This window comes from Euprymna scolopes, chromosome 18, assembly GCF_053919585.1.
Source record: "Euprymna scolopes isolate OS-2025 chromosome 18, ASM5391958v1, whole genome shotgun sequence".
NCBI lineage: Eukaryota > Metazoa > Mollusca > Cephalopoda > Sepiida > Sepiolidae > Euprymna > Euprymna scolopes.
Window position 1 is genome coordinate 43995224 of NC_136499.1, and position 21835 is coordinate 44017058.

At 34.7% G+C, this 21835-nt stretch overlaps 1 protein-coding gene across 1 annotated transcript in view; it reads left to right on the top strand.

Moving 5' to 3' along the window:
* The window catches only part of LOC145297604 (uncharacterized), a 53920-nt gene that overhangs the window by 20061 nt on the left and 12024 nt on the right, over positions 1-21835 (top strand). The window contains exon 2 of the mRNA XM_080143663.1: positions 15699-15846. Coding sequence (XP_079999789.1) covers positions 15738-15846 — 109 coding nt within the window. The 5' untranslated portion in view covers positions 15699-15737. The remainder of the gene's footprint in view (positions 1-15698; positions 15847-21835) is intronic.

Consider the following 21835-nt stretch of genomic DNA (forward strand, 5'->3'; position numbering starts at 1 on the left):
GGAAAGGACTAAAGTGAAAGGTATAGGAAGAAAAACTGAACACAAACGATGTCTTATCAGAAGCTGTTCCTAATGCATAGTATTTCCTGGTTATGTTGAGGGTAGTATGAGGTAGTTATGAGGAGAAAACAGTGGGTGAAAATTGTGCTCCCACCGTTAAACATGTCGTAATTTGGAATGCGATGCTTCTAGGAATTTATTTGATAACGAAAGAAAGTGAATGATAAGTTGTGCAAAAACGACAACATATAGTGGCTATTAGGCTGACTGTACTGAATTTATAGGTGGCGTCTGCGGTTACAAACCTACAATGCTTTTTTTTCCATAGGGGAAAAAATTGCGCCTGTTTTATTATATATATATATATATATATATACACACACACACACAGAAAGAGAGATAACTGTATATTGTGTTAATGATGTAAATTCTACCATAAAATTAAAAAAAAATTTTTTTTTATAGTTGACATTTATTTTACAGAAGAGACATCAACAGAAAAAAAATACTATATAATTTACGTATATTAAGTGGGACATTAAAACTAAAACTTGATCCAAGCCAATTATATTGTATTATTTGAAATTAGTGCACCAAAATCCAATTAAAGCTTCTCTTGGTCAAATCAAATCGACAATGTAATAATGTAGTGGAATGTAATGAAATTGTGGTATTTGCAATAATTTTGTAATTTTTACTTTGGTCCTGGGTATGACTTTAAAAGATATCAAATGGTGAGGCTTTATTTGGTTGCTGTAGGGAATATGAAGTTGCTCCTTAGTTACCATTACTAGATCTACTTTGGCCCAGAGTGGTAATACCTGTTAGGGCATCAGGCTGTCTGAAGATATTGGCTTCCTGACCAAAAATGTACCAAGCATTACAGGCGACTGGGAATTGCTTGTGAATTTAATGTTTTCTTTGTACTTCCTCCTTCGGAGGAAGCCAGTTCAACCCACCTAGGGTAAATGTCGTACAACAACAACAATTTATACTTTGTTGTATTTATGTTAGAAAGTTAAATTATTTATTCGTTATAAGTGATTATTTAAGTTTTTTCACATGAAGACAGAAAGGAAAGTTTTGCTTCTTTTTTTCATTGTGATAGAAAAAAAAATAGTTCTTACAAGGAGGAACTAATGATTAGAGTTTAATCTAGCACCTTCCATGGAAATAACAGTATATAAACATATATATATATATATATATATATATATATATATATATATATATATATGTGATGAATTCTCTCGTCTTGTTCAATGCATGAGGGCCATAAATCCACCCTGTTTTACTCTACTTTCAATGTCTGTACCAGACACAAGGCCAACCCTGCTCCCACAAACCAAGCCACAAGACTCACAAATGATGGGTTCAGCAGATGCAGTTCCTATTCACGCTCTACAAAGATTAGCCTTATAACATATCTTTAATTAAAACATTGGTTTGCTTACTTTTTTTTTTTTATTGGAAAGTAGAGTGAGATAATTTATTGACTCTCTCTCTCTCTCTCTCTCTCTCTCTCTCTCTCTCTCTCTCTCTCTCTCTCTAAAAAAAACAAAGAATTAATAAGACATGTTAAAAAACACTTTAACAAGAGTTAAAAACATATTTAAATTTCAAAAAGGAAACACAAATTAAGTGGATTGTCCTTAATCCGCGAAGTTTCGAAAGAAATACTTTCCATCTCATCAGAGGGTAGGAGTTAGCAAAATGCGGAATCAGATTTTGCTCACAAAGTATTTAATGAAACTGCAAGTGAGCCATAGAGCTTAAAGTTAAAAAAAGTAGCGAGGCAGAGGGAATGGGGAAAAAAGAAAAATGATTTCACGTGAATGGATGGTCAAATGAAAAGTAAAAGATCCAAAGACGATAAAATCCCCAAAAAGTATATATGAGAGAGAGAGAAAGAGAGTAACGTCTCTTCTGTGAGACGAGGCTGTCAGAAACGGAAAAAAGTTTTTCACTAAATTTCGAAGTTGATTTTGTACTCTGTTAAGGCAAATGTGGCAACAGTATTCCATCTTAGGATGAAGGGAATTGGATCAGGAGTCAGGTACTTTCCAGAGCGATGGAATGATTCAACTATTTTTTTTCAGTAACCTTAACAACAAACTGGATAGCCATGTTCCATTTTAGATCTGGAGTGAAAATCAATCTTAGCAGTTTATCGAAACAATAAGCTTCTTAAGGAAGAGAATGATTCATTTGCATTGGGACAATACAAAGGTCCGAGCATTAATAGTGAAAGAAGATAAGCTTGGTTCTAGAGCTGTCAAAATTAACAAGAAATGTTTTTCCCCATTGCACCATTTGCTCCAAATCCAAAAAGAGAAAAATCATTGCAAAGAGGCATTTTCTCTAATATCATTAAGGAAAGTATAAATCTGTCTCTTACCTTGAATTATGAGTGAAATGGTATGATAGACTAGACCAACGTTTCGCAGCCAGGGGTTCATAATACAAATGCAATCTGCATCGATTAAAATATCGTGCTTAAGTGTATTGTACGACGGGGCCACGCCGGACATCCAGTTAGTATGTCTATAAGGAAAGGAAAAGAAAAAAGAAAGCAATTTACCTGGTGTAATGGTGTGTGTGTGGCGGTGGGGGGGTAACTTACAATTTTAAAATAGAACGTTACTTATTGAACAAAAACGTAAAAGAAAAGGCATGAAAGGAACATTTGAACACAATTGTTAAATATTTGTCCGTAGAATAAAATAAGATTGTTATAATAAAATCAAAACATCCATATTATTTGGATTCTTCAAACTATTGTTCTTATTTTGAGTGTCATTTTCACAACATTTCGGTTGATGTAACCGTCGACCTTCTTCAAGTATATCTTGTTAAACTTGGGAATGTTTCTGTCGAACTTGTGAATATGGATGGAATTTCAAACAGAACCCTTTATTTACTTCATGGGGGTAGCATGGTCTCGTTCCATCAGACATGACTGGGTAGTGGTCCTAAGTAATTCACAACTGCATTTTTTTGTCGCCCACACTGAGAATTGAACCTTTAACCTTCAGGAGAATAATATCTCTTTTACAATTGATTTTTTTTTCAAGTACTCTAACCAGTGTGTTATGTGTCCAAGTTCAACAAGATATGTAACAGTGCAGACGGCAGTAGCAGCAGCTGTATGCGAACGATCGAACCGCGTGCAAGGTGACATCACAGCAAAGAAGAAGGAAAGAAAAAGATTATGAAAAGAGAAAGACTCTTGCGGTTAGAAACGGACAGAGATAGACTGTTACACAGGTGGGTCGAGAGTGACAGGAAAAGACACATCCTAAACATGATCGAACAAAGACAGAGTACCACGTATTCAACACAGCAGAGTCTTGTCAAGCACATTTGAATAGGAACAGACTTTTGAACAAGAGACAAGGCGCTGGAAAGTACATGTAAATAAATGTCAGTTGTTTCACTGAAAAAAAAAGAGTGAATCAAATTCTTTCCTTGTCTTTGTTTGCTTGCGATTGTCTCCATGTTAACATGTGTGTAACGTTAGAGATACACGTGAAGAAGGCCGGAGTTTATATCGACTGAAACGTTGTGAAAATGACACTCAAGATGAGAACAGTAGTCCGAAGAATCTAAATAATATGAATAACCAATGTTCAGAAATGTAAAATCCAAACAATCATTGAATTAAAGAACGATAAAACAATAATTTCAAAAACTGTCCTTTTTATAAAGCAATATGCAAATTAGTTAACCTTATGACTTCGCTTAAGAGTACCTGAAAAGATAGTGTTGCTATTTTGTGAAGTTGAATTAACTTGAGTGTTTTGTCTTCAATGTTAGTCTGAGAAATGGACCTCACTGTTTAATTTATTCATTTAGAAAGTGAAAACTTTACAATTTTTGAAGAGAGTCCGGTTTATTTTGAGCCAACTCTCCACCTGCGTGAGAAACACAGGAATGGTCAATAGAATCGTATTTGTTATTGACAGAAACTTTTACTTTGATCTTTAGATTGGCTTCTTTGAAACAATGGATATTTCATTAGATTAATAGTACGTTTCTGAAGTTTTTAGATGAGAATTGGTTAATTGTATCATTCGGATTTTTTGGACTATTGTTCTCACTGTGAAAATAACGCTCAAGATGAGAACAGTACATTATTTATTTATTTATTTATTTATTTATTTGTGAACTATTATCCTCATCTTTTTATAGTTGTTGTTTCACAACGTTTCAGCCAACTATTCCTCTGGCCTTCATTAGGTTGTTAACCGCGACGGGATAGGAATGCTGAATCTTTAACTGTATCTTCAGTAATTACTGCCTTCCATAGTTGTCGTCGTCTCACCACTGTTAGACCATTAGAGGACTAGTTAACCAAAAAATGTGGTGATATGACAACAACTATGAAAGGCAGTAATTACTGAAGATATAGTTAGATTCAGCATTCCTATCCCGTCCTGGTTAACAACCTGACAAAGGCCAGAGGAATAGTTGGCTGAAACGTCATGAAACTATAAAGATGAGGATAATAGTTCACAAATAAATAAATAAATTAAAAAAATATATACTCAAATAAATAAATTAAAAAAATATATACTCAAATAAATAAATTTAAAAAAAATATATATACTCAAAAGAAAAAATAAATAAATTAAAAAAAATATATACTCAAAAGAAAAAATAAATAAATAAAAAAAATATATACTCAAAAGAAAAAAAAAATAAATTAAAAAAATATATACTCCAAAGAATTCCAATAGTTAAAATAATATGAGAAGAGTAATCCGAAAAATCCAAATAGATTAATAGTGATTCCTTGTATAAAATAAAGGTGTCACATTAAATCGTATACAGCAGTTTCCAAACAGTAATGATTACTTTTAATATGTTTAAAGAGAAAGAGTGGTCATTTTCATTTATGGACCATGTAAATTAAGCGATCTGTAACCTTTATTGTATTTCGTTATCAAAAATAGTTGACTGATATTCCTATATCAAAGTGTGTGCTTCTGTGACCAATGAAAATCTATCTATTTTTAAACCTTTTCTCCTTGTTTTGTTGTTTTTGTTTTACGGCATATTAACACATTACGAGTTGTTTAATGCGAAATCTGGCAGTTTTGGAAAACGTTTTCATGCTTCAAGTTCTTTATATCTTCAAATATTTAATCATGGTGTTTGGTTTGGTTTGGTTGTTTTCTTTTATGATGTATCAACCCTTTTTAGGTTGTTTAAGCATTGCCCCATCGTACAATACACTTAAGCATGATATTTTAATTTATGCAGACTGCATATATATTATTATTATAGAATCAATCCTCTGAATCACAATAATTTTGGAAAAAGTTTTTATGCTTCAAGTCCCTTATATCTTGAAATATTTATTCACAGTGTTTGGTTTGGTTGCTTTTGAGAGAAAAAAAATTGTTTTTCTTTTAGACTTTGCAGAACATGATTGAATTTTGTAAAGAGAAAGAAAAAAAAAACATAACATGAGCGTTTGGTGCATTTTTTGTTCAAGAAGTCAGTATCTTCAGACAGCCTGATCTGGTAGCATTGGGTCTTTTTTTTGTAGACGCTGCAATTATTAATTTATCAAAATCAGATTTTATAATTAATGCTGGTGCTTAGCAATGAGCACTCTACTAGGATTCATTATGTTGATGACACCACACACATTGCCGCTGTTTTCGGTAAGTTGGAGTTCTCTACTTCTGAGCTTGTAAGAAATGGTGGATGAAAGTGAACTTAAGTAGATGCAAAATCTCTTCTGGAGATAATATTTCAATAGACAGTAAAAAAAACCCCAAAGATTTTGTGTTTCTTGACTTGATGCTTTCAAAATTCTTGTCTGACATTAATAGAAGTATAAGAATAGCATTTGGATGTCTAAAAGAAAACATATGAAGCAGGAAAGGCATATAAAATCTTTGGAAGTTAAGACATTACAATGATAGTTGCTATTGTTGTATATGCAAATGAAACATGAACTATACTGGCAAAGCATTAAACCCACATAACGTAACGTGTGCCGCAGCTGAGATAGAATTCACTACACGAGTTTGTAGTGTAATTCAAATCTTGTCCATAGCTGAATACTTGATGATTCGCTAGGGCTATCAAGGGTATTTTTTATCGTGACGCCATCACTAGATTGGTTATCTACCATGGCTTAAGAAAGGTCCATCTACCCTTGAAAGAAGGATAGACCGCGCCAGTTTCCCAAACTGGTATTTTACCTCGCGGTTCATATAGCGCCTCACCTTCTCAAATGGTCACGCATCTGCTACTGGCCAGGCTCAACGTTGCTTGACTTCAGTGATCTGGCGAGAACTAGTGTGTCGACGTAATTGTGCCATATAGAGCATTAGAGAGTGCTCAATGTCTTTGAAATGAAATGTTTTAAAACTATACTTTGCGACATAGACTAAGAAATGCAGATATATCACAAAGGTTTAATATTAACAGATCCATCAACAATATTATTGAAAAAAAAAGATTAACATGGTTTGGATATGTTTTCCAGCTATCAGACTCCAACTATATAAAGAAATATTAAGATTTCATTCAAGAAAGATCAAGAGGACGGGCGACCACCAAAGATATGTGCTAACCAGATAAGGGATGAGACTTTCATTCTGCTCCTAATAACTGAAAGACGAGCTCAAGACCATAAGTGGAAAAAAATTTGTTCTAAACCAGGTAACGAAGCTCTCCAAAGTATACAAATAAGTAAATAGATAATATTTTACAATTAGGGATGGTTGAAGTAACATATTTTTAAAAATATTTTTCTTCACTGAATCACAAATTCAATAATATTAAAAACAGACAAACCAGATCAACTTATCAGACTTATTTTTAAAATTTCTACTGTCACTATGCAAACGTTGATTTGTGTTGACTGAAATGTGTCCCTCTTTCTTTTTTTGCAGTGAAGCCGCTTGGGGTTCTTATTCCCTACTTTGTCCTTGGATTTGTTAAATTATGCACTAATAATGTTAGAGAAAGTATGGACGCCTTGTTATGGATAAAATAGTGGCTTATGTTCGACTAATTAGGCACAATTGTTACCAATAAGTATCGTTTTGACATTAAATCACATAAAAAGGGATAATATGCTGTAAAACAGATAAACCAAACAACCCCATGTGTCTGTTTTCTTTTGCATTTCTATTTCTCTTGCTTTGCATTAAAAAAAATATCTTTTAAATCTTGGTTGGTATTTCTTGTGAAGTCACGTGATTTCTAACATATGCAACTTGTAAAACTGTCTTGCCAAAGGATGATATGTATCATTTCTACATTAAATGGTCTGAAAGGAGTTGATATGCAAAATCTCTTCTGGAAATGATAACGCAGTAGACAGTCGCAAAAAAAAAAAAAAAAAAAAAAGATTTGTAAAACACAGACTAAATCAAAAATTACATCTCTTTAAAGTGTTAAAACTTCTATTCCACCTAAGAATACTCTTTTTTTTAAGTTATGATTATCTTCTTGCACTCTCTTAAAGAAAAGAATAAGCAATACTTCTTTAGAAAGGGACTCGTATCGGCCCGAATGTTTCCAATTGCCAAGATCGTTGAAAAAATGGTTGAATTACTCTACCACTCCAGTAGGTATATCACTGCTGATGCAATCCCCTATTTGTATAAGAGCCAGGTATGCCCTAAAATAGTTTTGTTGCCACATCTGGGCAGGAGCTGCTAGGCGCGCCCTATCCAGCCTTGATAGAGTTCAAAACCGGCTTCAAAACCTAGTAGGTGATGCTCTTTTCTCTTCCCTGTAACCTCTTTCTCACAAGAGATTTTGCAAGCCTGTCTCTGCTCTATCGTTATGTTCATAGCAAGTGCTTGACTGAACTCTAATCTATGGTTCACCCTTGCCAAAAAAAAAGAAAACACTCGACTAACTACGACCACTATCAATCAATTTGCCCCACTCTCTATCTGGGCCTAAATCTAAATGAAAATTCTATGAACAAAGTTTCTTTCCCAGAACTACTCACTTGTGGAACACTTCCGCTGGCCTGCTTCCCAGTTGAATACAATATGGTAGCCTTCAAATCCAATGTAAATAAGTTCTTGTTGATCCGACCCCATAAATAATCAAATTCTATCCAATTTACATCATTAACGATTACTACTCTACCACCTTACATTCATCAATACTTATCCTTGAGTAGCCTTCGGGCCTTAATAAGTGGTGACTCCCAAGTAAAAAAAAAAACAAAAACAAAAAAAATGAGAATAACCGAGCCATCATTCAATTAGTATTGATATTAAATGGAACAATTTACATTATTTGGATTACTGTTCTCATCTTTTATGCTATTAACATATTTTAGCCAATCTAACTTCTTCAGGCATATTTTGTTGAATTGCTCCAAAACTCATACTAGAATTGTCTGCAAGGACCTGTGATGTAACGGATAAAGTACTAGTTAAATTCAGTTGTAAGTGACATTCTTCTTGAGATCAAAGGTTCAAACATCAGTGCAGCTAATACGAAAAATACAATTGCAAATTACTTAAGCTTTCTACCTGGTCATGGTTGACAGAACAAGAGCATTCTACACACTCGGTTTAAATAAAGAATTCTGTTTGAAATTCCGTTTCTGAATTTTGGAGAAAAATCCCAGAATTTGACAAGATACAGCTGAAGAAGGTCGGAGGTTACATCAGCTGAGACCTTGTAAAAATAACATCTAAGATGAGAACAATAGTCTGGATAATCCAAATAATTAATTCCTTATCTCAAATATTCAGAAACATAAATGGGACAACTTTTTTGTTGTTTCCCTGACTTAAGGTTAAGGGCAATTAAAGAATGGGTTTAATAATTTTCTTCAAATCAATTAAGTAAATCTACTTTTTAGGAAATTTTTTTCAACTTTATTTGAGGAGTTAATATTTTAAAACCTAACTCTAATCTAACCAAAACAGTGCATTTCGGTTTGTTTTGTTGCAATTTTAGATTTTTGTCATGAGACTATTTTTAGTGTTGTCTACTTTAAAAAAAAAAAAAAAAAAAAAATTTTTTTTTAGCCTTTAAATCGTAAACTGCTTCAGCAATTTCGAGTTTATATGTTATTTTTTTTTTTATCGGAATCCTTTGAGATGAGTAATTTATATATTTACTTGTTTATTTACAGAGTGTTATCCTCATCTTCATAGTTGTTGTTTCATCATATTTCGGCCAATTATTTCTCTGGCCTTCTTCAGGTGGTTAACCGTGACAAGATAGGAAAGCTGAATCTCTTAACTGTATCCTCAGTAATTACTGCCTTCCATAGTTGTTGTCTCACAACGTTTTGACCAACCAATCCTCTGGCCTGCTTTTGGGTAGGATTAAAATGCAATCTTCAGACCATGCTCACCTGGAACGCCTCCATCCACTGCGCCATGGGACCCGTGGCGCAGTGTATGGAGGCGTTGTTTGTTCTGTAAATTGCAATCAAACATGGGTCGTCTTATATAGAAGCACAGAAAAGGCTATCTACGACTTTTCTTCTGCTGTCTCTTTCCCATTCCCTTTTATCTAACCTCCCCTACCTTATTAGCTTATACTAACTCAGACAAAATGTCTAAAAATAATTTGATATTCAAGCCAATGTTAATGTTAGCTGCCATTATCCAACTTCCAGAAGAAAAGTTTTAAAGGCAAAAATGTTTAAGTTTAACAATCTCCACCCAATTACCTCGGATAACACAGCCGTACTATAAAATAACCTTGACCTTTTTAAACAATTGGTCTCGCAAAAAAAGTAAATATCTTTTTAAAGAAAAAAGTTTTAATGAGCATTATCAATGTTTTTACTTTTCTTTTTTATATATACTAATAGCTAACCGCTTATCAAAGCCAAAAGCCACTCAAGGATAAAAGTTGATACGATTGTCAGTGGCTTGATGGAAAAGTATTGTGAAAGAATATGAAATATATTTATTGATTTTTATAATTCTAGAGAAAAAGTAATTTGATATGATTTAATTTCTTGATTAATTAGCAGCTGTTCTTTCCCATTGTCTGGAATACAATGAAGCCAGTTTAGTTTTTAATTTTTACTTATTAACACATTTTTAAACTTTAGGTAGACAACTACTATTCTACTCTTCAGTTTAAAACAAGTTATGCCTTTTACTGATTTTTATTTTTAGGTTATCATTTTTTAATGTTTCATAGTAACAGATGTATGAGTACGACTAAGTAATTTTTAAATTGTAGTGAAGAACGTTATTATATTGTTAATAACAACATGGTAGAATAATATCAAATAAAAATTGGCTACTAAGAAGTAAAGTTTGATTTGTCAGCTTAAATGTTATTTAGGCTTGATTTTGAAAATCTGAAAAGATAAATTTATATTTTAGACTAGCTTGCAAGCTTGGTGTTTTCCAGAAATAAATGAGGACTCCTGTGTACATCTGTTCCCAGCCCAGAGCACCATATTACGATTTTTTATTTATTTTTTAATTTCTAAAATGAAGTAAAATTGTTTATGGAGGTCTGGTACAGACATAGATTCTATGGTTTTTTTTTTGATTATTTTTTTTACTGTTGTTTCCTCCCAAACAAGGCACAATGCCAGTTTGACATAAGTGGCTACTATTTATGGCCAAATTTTACATGGATACCATGTAGGGAGTTGAGCAGCAAGATGTCTGTTTCCATTACACTTGACCTTCTGCATGTCAGTACAGTCGGGGAAACAGAGGGAAGAAACTACTTGAGTAGAAGACTTTCCAGCATCTCTGGATCTCTACAGTGTATGGGTGGAATTTTGCTGCTTGTCGGGTTAGTTGAGGATATTTATGTTGAGGGGGGGTACAAGTGCTTGGAGTTCGTCAGAGCACATTCCATTAAAATACTTGTAAAACAGGCACAGAGATGCCATATTTCAATGATGGGACAGAGGTTGGAGTTTGGGTGCTAGTGTGGGACCTATTAAGTTGGCAACACTCTTTTTGAACCCTGTCTAAGAGCAAGAGACTATATTATTGCAAAAAAAAAAGAAAGAAAAATCAAAGAAAAAAATGCAATGCAATATTATAACTTCATCACCAGAAGCTACGTATAAACCAAAAATCTGCTTTAGCAAAGATTTATAGCAATTATTTGTACGTGTTTGCAAAAAGTATAAATTTAGTTTTGTTCAAAAGACAATGAGCTGAAACGAATATTAAATCAGAATAATATAAGGAGATGTGCACAATATAGGAAACGTTGATAGTATGGCCATGTTGAAAAAAAAAAATGGATGAGTGTTTATGGGTTAGTAGACGTAGAACGGTTAAGGTAGCAGGATCAGTTGGGTGAGGGAAGGCCAATGAAAACATGGGAGGAAGTGATAAGGGTGGACTTAAGAGAAAGAGGGATAAATGAAGACCTGGTCAGACAGGCTAGTGTGGTAGTCAATTTCTAAAAGCAACATATGCCAGCATGTAAAATAAACGTTAAACTGAATATGATAAAATTAAGAAGCTAAAATGGAAGTGAAATGAGGTCAGTGAGGGTTGAGGATATGCATTGCATGGAAAGAAATGATACCAGAATAATATGATGAGTGTGTAATGAGTCTTTAAAACAGGCTTAGATCCGATGACCTCAGACGAAGATTAAATGTGAAGAGTGTAGGGAGTTGGTATGGTCATGTTGAAAAAATGGGAGAGAGTTCATGGATTAGTAGATGTAGAACAATAGACGTGTAAATAAGTTCTTGTTGAGCCGACCCTATAAATAATCGAATTCTACCCAATTTACATCATTAACGATTACTACACTACCACCTTACATTCATCAATGCTTATCCTTAAGTAGCTTTCGGGCCTTAATAAGTGGTGCCTCCCAAGTATAAAAACAAAACAAAAAAACTCAGAATAACCGAGCCATTATTCAATTATTACTGATATTAAATGGAACAATTTGTATTATTTGGATTACTGTCCTCATCTTTTATGCTATTAATGTATTTTAACTAATCTGACTTCTTCAGGTGTATCTTGTTGAATTGCTCCCACAGCCATACTAGAATTGTCTGCAAGGACCTGTGGCGTAACGGATAAAGTACTAGGTAATTCAGTTGTAAGCGACATTCTTCTCGAGATTGAAGGTTCAAACATTACTTAAGATATCTACCTGGTCATGGTTAACGGAACAAGAGCATCCAAGGAAAATGTGGGAGGAAGTGATAAGGATGGACTTGAGAGAAAGAAGGATAAATGAAGACCTAATCATAGGCAGGTTAGTACGGCAGTCAATTTCTAAAAGCAGTCCAACACATGCCAGCATGCGGAACTGGCATTAAAGCAAATATGATGATGATGATGATGATGAAAAAGTTAATCAGAAAAAAAAAGTAACAACAGAAATGGTTGGAATTTGCCAAAGTTTCGATCATTTTTACTTTGATATATTTATATTTAATGACCCATAGAGATTCCCGAGTTAAGCAATATGCACCTGAAGAAGGCCGAAGGTTACATCCGCCAAAATATTGTGAGGATAATATCCAAGATGAGAACAGTAGTCTGAATAATCCAAATGTGTCGTACCTGTTTCTTTTCTGCATCAGTTTTTCACATTAATATGACTTGATTTTTATTTGCATCGCAAATGACAAGGTAACACCCGGATAAGCTTCCTGCATCCTATCAATATTTGGCACACACTGTTATTAATCCTTTTCATAAAAACAAAACAAAAAAAAAACTAGACGTTTTTATTTATTCTTAACATGCATTTAAAATAGTTATTTATAGGCCAAGCAACCTATAATGTGACTCCATGTCTCCTGAATGTACATAAGTCTAATAATATGTTTCTGAATTTTTGAGATGAGAATTAGTTATTCATATTATTTGGAATCTTGGGACTACAGTTCTCATTTTGAGTGTCATTTTTCATGACGTTTTGGTCGATGTAACCTCCAACCTTCTTCAGATGTATCTTGCCGGACTCAGGAATGCTTCTGTCAAACTCGGGAATATGGCTGGAATTTCGAACACCACCTTTTATTTACTTTATGGGGGTAGCATGCTCTTGTTCCGTCAGCCATGACTAGATAAAGGTCCTAATTAATTCGCAATTGTATTTTTCGGTCACCAACACTGAGGATTGAACCTTCAATCTTTAGAAGACTATCACTTTACAATTAATTTTTTTCTAGGTACTCTAATGACTATGCCACGGGTCCTTAGTTGGATTCTGATACACCTGGTAGTTCAGATTTTTTTTTTTTGTCCCGATTCTGATTAATCGTCCTAACACTAGTAAAAACTCTTTTGGCTTTCTCTCTGTATGATTAAGAGAATAGAGATCAGGACTAAATATTAAAATTGATAAATTGCTTAAATGAAGCCTTATTAAATACATATATACTTAACTATTATTTGTCATTGCTTTTTTTTTTTTAATTCAATAATTGTTTTCATTTTAATATGACAAGTAGTTAGGTTTCCTGGAAAAAATAAATAGCATTTATGTTCAAATGTTTCTTTCTTTAGAGGGACCGACTTGATTTAAAAGTTGTGATGATTTTATTTCTAAATTGCAAGTGAAAAGGCAAATTGATTTCTTCTCCTTTCCTTTTCGCATTTAAAAAAAAAAAAAAATTCTATCGTAATTACTAAAATGTTTATCTACCTTCATGGATAACTGCAAAAGATGTTGACGCTTTTGAATGTTTGAGATGAGGATTGGTTATTCATATTATTTGGATTCATCGGACTACTGTTCTCATCTTGAGTGTCATTTTCATGACATTTCGGTCGATGTAACCTCTGACCTTCTTCAGGTGTATCGTGTCGGACTTGGGGGAATGTTTCTATCAGAGACGGGAATTTGGACGGAATTTCGAACGGAACCCGAAAAATACAATTGCAAATTCCTTAGGACTTCTATCCAGTCATGGCTGATGGAACAAAAGCATGCTAGCTCCGTGAAGTAAATAAAGGGTTCCGTTTGAAATTCCATCCAAATTCCCGATTTCACCAGAAACATTCCTGAGTCCGACAAGATACACCTGAAGAAGGTTGGAGGTTACATTGACCGAAATGTTGTGACAATGGTACTCAAGATGAGAACAGTAGTTTGATCAATCCAAATTATATACAAAAGCTTTAGTTTTGTCTTTACAACAAAATTATGGATGAAATGTTTCTTATTTTGATGTTTCAAATATATCAAGTAGCAAACGTTACTATATGATAACAAGCCACTAACACCAACTAGTATACTATTAGGTTGTCCCAAAAGTTTGTAAACACTTGCAAAAAATTGAATTTGTATGTAATTTTTAATTGTTTTTTGCATTTATATTGTTATAGTAATCTTTATCTTCCTATTTCAGATGACAATTGATAAAATTGAGCTGCGAGTTTTGATTTGTTACTGCTGGAAGCAAAGTCTTTCAACCAGGAAAACTACAGAAGAGAACTGTGCTGCCGATGCACTGATCTCAAAGTGGTACAAGCGTTTCGATTCTGGCAACATGAGTCTTGAAGATAAACCTTGTTCAGGACGGCTGTTAAAGTTGGATGACGGAGACTTGCAAACTGGGTTGGATATTGGGCCTTTATCGAGCACTCGAGAATTGGCTGATGAGCTTTTAGTTGGAAAATCGACAATTCACCGGCACTTGAAGCAACGTGACTTTTTTTCACAAAAAGCCACACCAAGATCCGCACAAACTCACCGAAGCAATCCATTGGACAAGCATTTTTGGAAGTGCATTATGACATTGGACAAGAAATTGGTCTATCTGGTTCAGCACAATTGAGACAAGTGATTGGTTCAGAAAGTCTTGAAAAAATATAGTGTTTGTTTGTTTGTTTGTTTATTTTTGTGGATTAAATTTTGTTTTTTTTACTTGGCGAGTAGAATTGCAATTTTTGCAAGTGTTTATGAACTTTTGGGACAACCTTATATTAGTTGATCATCAAATTTCCTTTATTCCATTTCTTGGCATTTCTTCCTTATAATAACGAAAATCGAAATATTAAATTTCAAGTAAAACCAATTGTATCTACTTGCCATGTCGCAGTAATGAACATATCCAAAAATTATGAAAAAATGATAAAGTAAAAAAATTAATTGTTAAAAATAATAGTTTTCGAAAACAATTAGTGAAAATTGAGTTTTGCTAAAAAAAAAAAAGAAACCAGATAGTTCAAATCATAACAAGGGAGGTAATTATTTTCTGAAAACTGAAAATCTTAGGCAAATTTAACACATCTCAGTTTTTGCTAATTGTCTTCGAAAACTGTTTTTTTCTATTGATAATTAATTTTCTACCTTATCGTTTTTCGTCATTTTTGAATATGTTCATTACTGTGACATGACAAGTAGACACCATTGGTTTTACTTTAAATTCAAATTTTCGATTTTCGCTGTTATGATGAAAAATTCCCCATTTCTCATTTTAAATCCTCTCATAGTATTAATCATAATTCAACTAGTATTATGATTAACACTATGAGAGGATGTATAATGAGAAATGGGAACTTCTTGAATAGTTAATAAAAATATTTATAAATATAAAAAAATGTTTATAAATATAAAAAATTGAAGAGTTTATAAAAATATTTATAAATATAAAAAAATGTTTAAAAAAATATTTATCAATATAAAAAATTGAAGAGTTAATAAAAAAATCAGAAGTTTATCCTATATTTCTGTTTCTTTTCTAAATATCTATCCATTTTTATTTTTATTTTTTGCAGAATTCATCAAGACTTGAAAACAAAAATAACAACCATACAATGGAGAAGCATAGTTGTCTTAAAGGCTTCATCATTTTGGTGACAATCTGTGCGCATAGTGCTATGCTCATCGTTGGCTATTTGGCAAACTTTCCGGAAAAAAGCAAAGGTAAGTTAATTTATAACAAGGGTCAACAACCTATTTACTGAGTTTAAGATGAAAACATTCAAACACATGGAAATCTAATATATAAATTACTATATGTCTGTCTGTCTGTATGTGACGGGACACTGGACGATGCCGGGTATCCCATTCAGCTAGGTGAAGATAAGAATGCTTATGGCCGGGGGGGGGGGCGTGCTGATACTGTGTCAAAGATTAAGACAGGCGTTTATGAGATTTTCGGGAGAAATGGTATCTGTTTTAATGGCGGAAAAAAAGAGATAAGTCTGAAAATGGGAATTTCGGACAAAGAGATTATTTTTCTAGTTGGATCTGGTGAGAATGAGTTTTAACTAACGTAATTGATTCGGACAGTCTCGAGAATTTGGGTTCCAAATGTCTGTTCGGAGTCGGGGACCCGGGGTGTTTTAACTCGGAGACCACCAAGCTAGTTTGACAGATATGTTCACAAAACAATAGAGAAAGGGAAAAGAATAAGAAAATAGGGGGATAGAAAAAGAAATTCACAAGAGAAGAAAGAGGGGGGAATAGAAGATAATGGAGAAAAGGAAGGAAGATGTTTTTTATAAACAACGATTGCCTACTCAAAAATTGATAGAAGGGTTAGGCAGTCTTTGACTAGCGAGCGAGGCGTACACATCGGCTCTCGCCCCGCCTGGGGTGAGAGGGGCAGAAATCTCAATAAGAACTAACTTGAAAAGATCTTGTTCTTAGCTAGAGAATTAACCTGATATCTCAAGTATACAACCTGCATCACGAAGCGCGGATAACGAAAACACGACTTTAAACAAATGTAGAATGATTGCAAATAATTATTTTATTTGGTTTAAACGAAAGTGACCTCAGAGTTTTTTCTTTGTTTTTCGATTGCCGGCATAAGTGAAGATGCAGTTTATTTCAGGTATGCTCTGACGCCAGATGACGAAGACACATACACAAAACCAGAGTGACGGCCGAAGAGGACAATGTTGCCACACGGACTTGGGGTCATGCATGTTTAACGTGCCTTGAGCAGCAGAGGTATGTTTTCCAGTGACCAGTGCAAGTCTGGTCACGCTGGAGGGGTCCACCACTAGACGATGCATGCCTGGGACACGAAAGTGTCACATTCACGTGCCAGTGACATATATCTGTTATAATCTGCTGCCGATGACTATCACGATCTGTTGCCGTGACTCTTGTGTCACAACGTGATGCGCGTGACACCTTCCCGTTACATGTATCCATATTTTCAAACTCTACCTCCTCCAAAACTAAAAATCACAGCGCGGCACTAGGGGCCTCAAACGATTGGATTTTTTATGGGATGTTCTTGTATGGGTCTTTAGCTGGTTAAAATTGATTTTTAAGGGGTCCAAAATGGGGCAAAATTGAAAAATCGTTAAACGTTTTGTACATTCATCTTAGTTTATTTTTAATTTGTAATTGATTTTTATGTGTGTCACGTTGGTACAATAGTAACGTCATCGGCTTTAAATGCTATAGTTTCGGTTTCGATTCTAGCTGATGGCACCTAAATACTTTTTTTCACATTTGAAATCATGACTCTATAATAATATACAAAATTTGGACAAGTTAAAATATCATATTTAAGTGGATTTTATGCCTGGGCAAAGCTGCTCCCTCTCCCCTCTGCTAGTATGTCATATGTAAGTGACCTTGTTGGGGTGTGTGTGAAAAGTATCTACCAAACTCCTTTCTGAATATTTGGTCTACAGAGTAGAAATTTTATATATAGAGTATTTGAACCTGTAACACACTTTTGATTTGGTTTTTTACCTGGCAAAAATTGCTGCTAAGGGATCAAAGTTGAAAACAAAACAGTTGACCTTGGCAGGAATAGTCAACTAAACATGTTTACAAGCACAAACCTAAATACATAAACAACGTTACTTTTCACTGCCTTCATTCAGGATTGAACTCAGCACCTTTGGGTAACTGTAAAGTTTGATACAACATCTAGGACCACGCGGTCATATGTCACTAGGACAATTCTTACTTGTTTTTTTGTTAATGTTAACATATGGCCGAGTGGTCCTAAACATTGTATCAAAGTTTACAGTTATCCAAAGGTGCTGAGTTCAGTCCTGAACGAAGGCAGTGAAAAGTAACATTCAAAACAGAGAATCAGCAACTATGTCCCAGAGCCTAGCTGGAGTCCGAACATGGTACCCCTGTAATAATAATAAAGGGTTGGGTTCGAGACTCCTAACAAACGGTTCCCCAGTTCGATACAAAACACCTGATGAAGGCCGGAGGGAAAAACGGTCGAAACGTTGTGACTATAACAACCAAGATGAGGAAGTCAGTTCGACAATCTCAATAAATGAAAACACTTCATCTCAAAAAAAAAAATACAGACAATTACTATAAACAACGTTATTTTTTAACAATTTATAAGCGTTTGGGGGTGGCTCAGGAGCTAAAGAATGCAGCTGAAGAGTTATGTTTCAGTTTTGATTCTGACTGATGGCACCCAAGTCATATATATTTTCTTTTACTTTTGATATTGCTACGATATATTTGGTACGATATAAAATTGATAGAGAATCGATTCTATAATAATAAATACATAATCTATATGAATTAAAATATCATATTAAAGCCTATCTTATGACTGGGCAATGCCAGGCAGCCTGCTAGTGGATACATAAAATGTGATTTAATTCAGAAAAGACCATAAAAAGACCATAAAAAGAAAGCAAGTCACAAATAGCGTTAATTAGGCAGCATTTATAGTTAACGGAAGAGTTCATTCAAGGGATGAGGGGTTAGGGATATTACATTTTCCTCTTCAAGTTTTTTTTCGTTATTATTTTATTTTATTTTTTTTTCATTATTTTTTTTTCTCTAACTTTTTTGTTTTTTTTGCGTATAATTAAAACTTTTTTTTTTCGTGCCTTACTTAGTAATGAAGTCCTTGTATTTCTCAGGAAATTTCAGTATTCTGCCAGATCTACACAGCGGCTCGGTTGGCATTTCGCTCTCAACTGGTTCCCCACAAGTGTTTTCTTCTATATGTTCAGGATATTGTATACATTCGTTTTCACTCCCTGGCTTACTCACAGGTGGCATGCAACCATTCTCTAACGTGTTGTCTCCATTAACTGTGTTGGGAGCCAAATCTCTGACGTTGACGGTAGTTTCGATGCCTGAAGGTAGTCGTACTTGGGCATAATGAGGGTTGATCTCCAGTAACGTCGCAGGTGTAACCGGGGGGGGGGGGGTCATTTTTACTCGACCTAATAAGATCTCTGACATATACTTGGCCTGGTTTTGCCCACAGGGGAATAGAAGTACCAGAAGTGGATTTACGGCTGTACTTAAATAGTCTATCATGAGGGGTCGCATTCGTAGCTGTGCAGAGCAATGATCGAATAGAATGTAAAGCATCAGGTAGAATATTTTCCCAGCAGGATAGTCTCATTTTACGAGAATGTAAGGTTACTTGTATGGCCTTCCATAGTGTGCCATTTAGTTTCTCAATTTGACCATTGCCTTCTGGGTGATATCTACTCGTTTTCGAAGTCGCAATGCCTTTCCCATGTAAGTAATTGGTCGTTTCTTCCAACAGAAACTCAGTCGCTCTATCTGTGTGAATCATATCAGGCATACCAAATATCGCAAATAGTTGATTCGGGCATTGTGTGATCATTGAGCTTGTCATATCTTTACATGGAAATGCAAAAGGAAAACACGAGTATTCGTCGATTATCGTAAGTAGGTATTTGTTACCATGTGTGGACGTAGGCAGTGATCCCTTGAAATCCATGTTTAATTGCTGAAATGGTACTATTGCTTTTATGAGAGTTCCCTTGTTACCGGTGAAGAATTTGGGTTTTAAATACTGGCAAGACGAGCACAAATTAGTTACTCCTTTTATTTGATCGAGGGAGAAAGGAAAGTTTCTTTCTTTGCAAAAATGGAAGAGTCGGGTAATGCCTGGATGGCATAATTTACAGTGTAGGTCCCGAAGATCTTGTAAGGAATAAGTGAGAGCAGATATTCGGGAAAACGTATCAGCGACAATATTTTCTCTACCAGGACGGTAGACGATGCTAAACTTAAATTGTGACAGTTCAATGCGCCAACGGCATATTTTGTAATTTTTGATTTTTGATTTCCTGGTATTATCAAACATGAAGCTAATACTTTTTTGGTCCGTAATTACAGTAAAGTGTTTACCAAGGAGAAAATGTCGCCACTTACGTAGTGCTTCAACAATAGCAGCTGCTTCTTTTTCTACCGCGTGATGTTTCGTTTCACTAGGGCTTAGTGTTCTGGAATAGAATGCAACCGGACGATTCTCTTGATTAAGGGTAGCTGCAATACAGTTGTTACTAGCATCTGTTTCTACTATAAATTCTTTTTCTGGATCAACCGTTACCAGCATAGCATCTTTCAAGTCGTTTTTCAGTCTTATAAAAGAGTCCAACGCCACAGAAGATAACAGGAATTCTCTATTGCGGTTTAGTGCTAATATTTTCTCTGAAAAATTCTGGATAAATTTGCTGTAGTAGGAGAACATCCCAATAATCCGTCTTTGTGATTTTAGATTTAGAGGAGGTGGCATCTCAAGTAGAGGTTTAAGACGTTCGTAGTCGGGTGATATCTAGTTGTTTTTGATAGTGTACCCAAGTAATGTTATCGTTGAGACTGAAACGATGCTTTTTTTTATTAAGCGTGATGTTGTACTGTTTAGCAACCTCATAAAATCTTTAAAGATTATAGTCATGCTCTTTTTGGGTTTTTCCACAGATGGTAACATTATTCACATAGACAAAAGTATCTACTAATTGCTCTTTGCTGACAATGCCGTCAATGGTCCTTTGGAAGGTGCTTACTCCATTAGTAACCCCGAACAGCAGGCGAGTAAACTGGTATAATTTACCATTCGCCTCGAATGCTGTAAATTTACGATCCTCCTTACTGATGGGGATTTGATGGTATGCTGATTTAAGATCAAGCGTAGTGAAAACATTATACCTGGCTATTTCCTCGACAATCTTTGATATACTTGGTATCGGATAAGCGTCTAATTCAGTAAATCTGTTGATTGTGTCGCTATAATCAATCACCATTCTTTTTTTTCGGTTTTCATTCAATGTTACTAGAACTTGCGCTCGCCAAGGTGAAATTGAGGGTTCTATAACATTTTCCTTCAACAATTTTGCAGTCTCTGCTCTTATAAATTTGCTATCAGCAATTGTGTGGCGATGTGACTTGGTGCTGATTGGTGTTGTTTTCGTAGAGAGATGAGAAAATAATGGGGGAGGAGAAACGTTCATGGATGGAAAAAAGGTATTCTTGGTGACTGCTCCGATAATAAGTTCTTCCTTCGGTCCATCGAATTTGAAAGTTACCATCTTGTATCTGCTGAGAATATCTTTTCCTATGATTAAGTCGACAAATAAATTTTTAATGACCTCCACTATTATGCTAGAGTGTACATTATTATTTAGAGAGATATCGACTTTAGTTTCTCCCACAATTTTCGCACACATTTTAGGGTTGGCTAATGATATTTCTTTGTGTTTGGGAATAATTTTGAGGTTTATTTTTTTTTGCAATATTGTCATTAATGAAAGTCCCCACACTACCAGAATCTATCATGGCATTAACAGTGAATCTATTTATTTTACACTTAGTAAAAGTAATGTCTTTTTTCCTTCCTAGACATGCGAGACTCGGGGAAATCAGTGTCTTCATTTAACACCGCTGACACGGAAGATTTGCAGACTTTGGCCCAGTGTCCTTTTTTCGAACACTTATTGCAGTTTGAGTCCTGTGCTGGACAAAGGCGACGTGGATGACGAGAATTCCTGCAGAAAAAACAAATTTCCTTCGGCCTCGTGTTTTTTTGTGTTGCAGCCAGACTCGTATTTTCTCCTGAAGCGATTATTGGCGCAGAAATCACACTCTCCTGGTTGTAACATGCAGAGATCTTGCCATCTCGTATGCTTCCCGAAAAGTT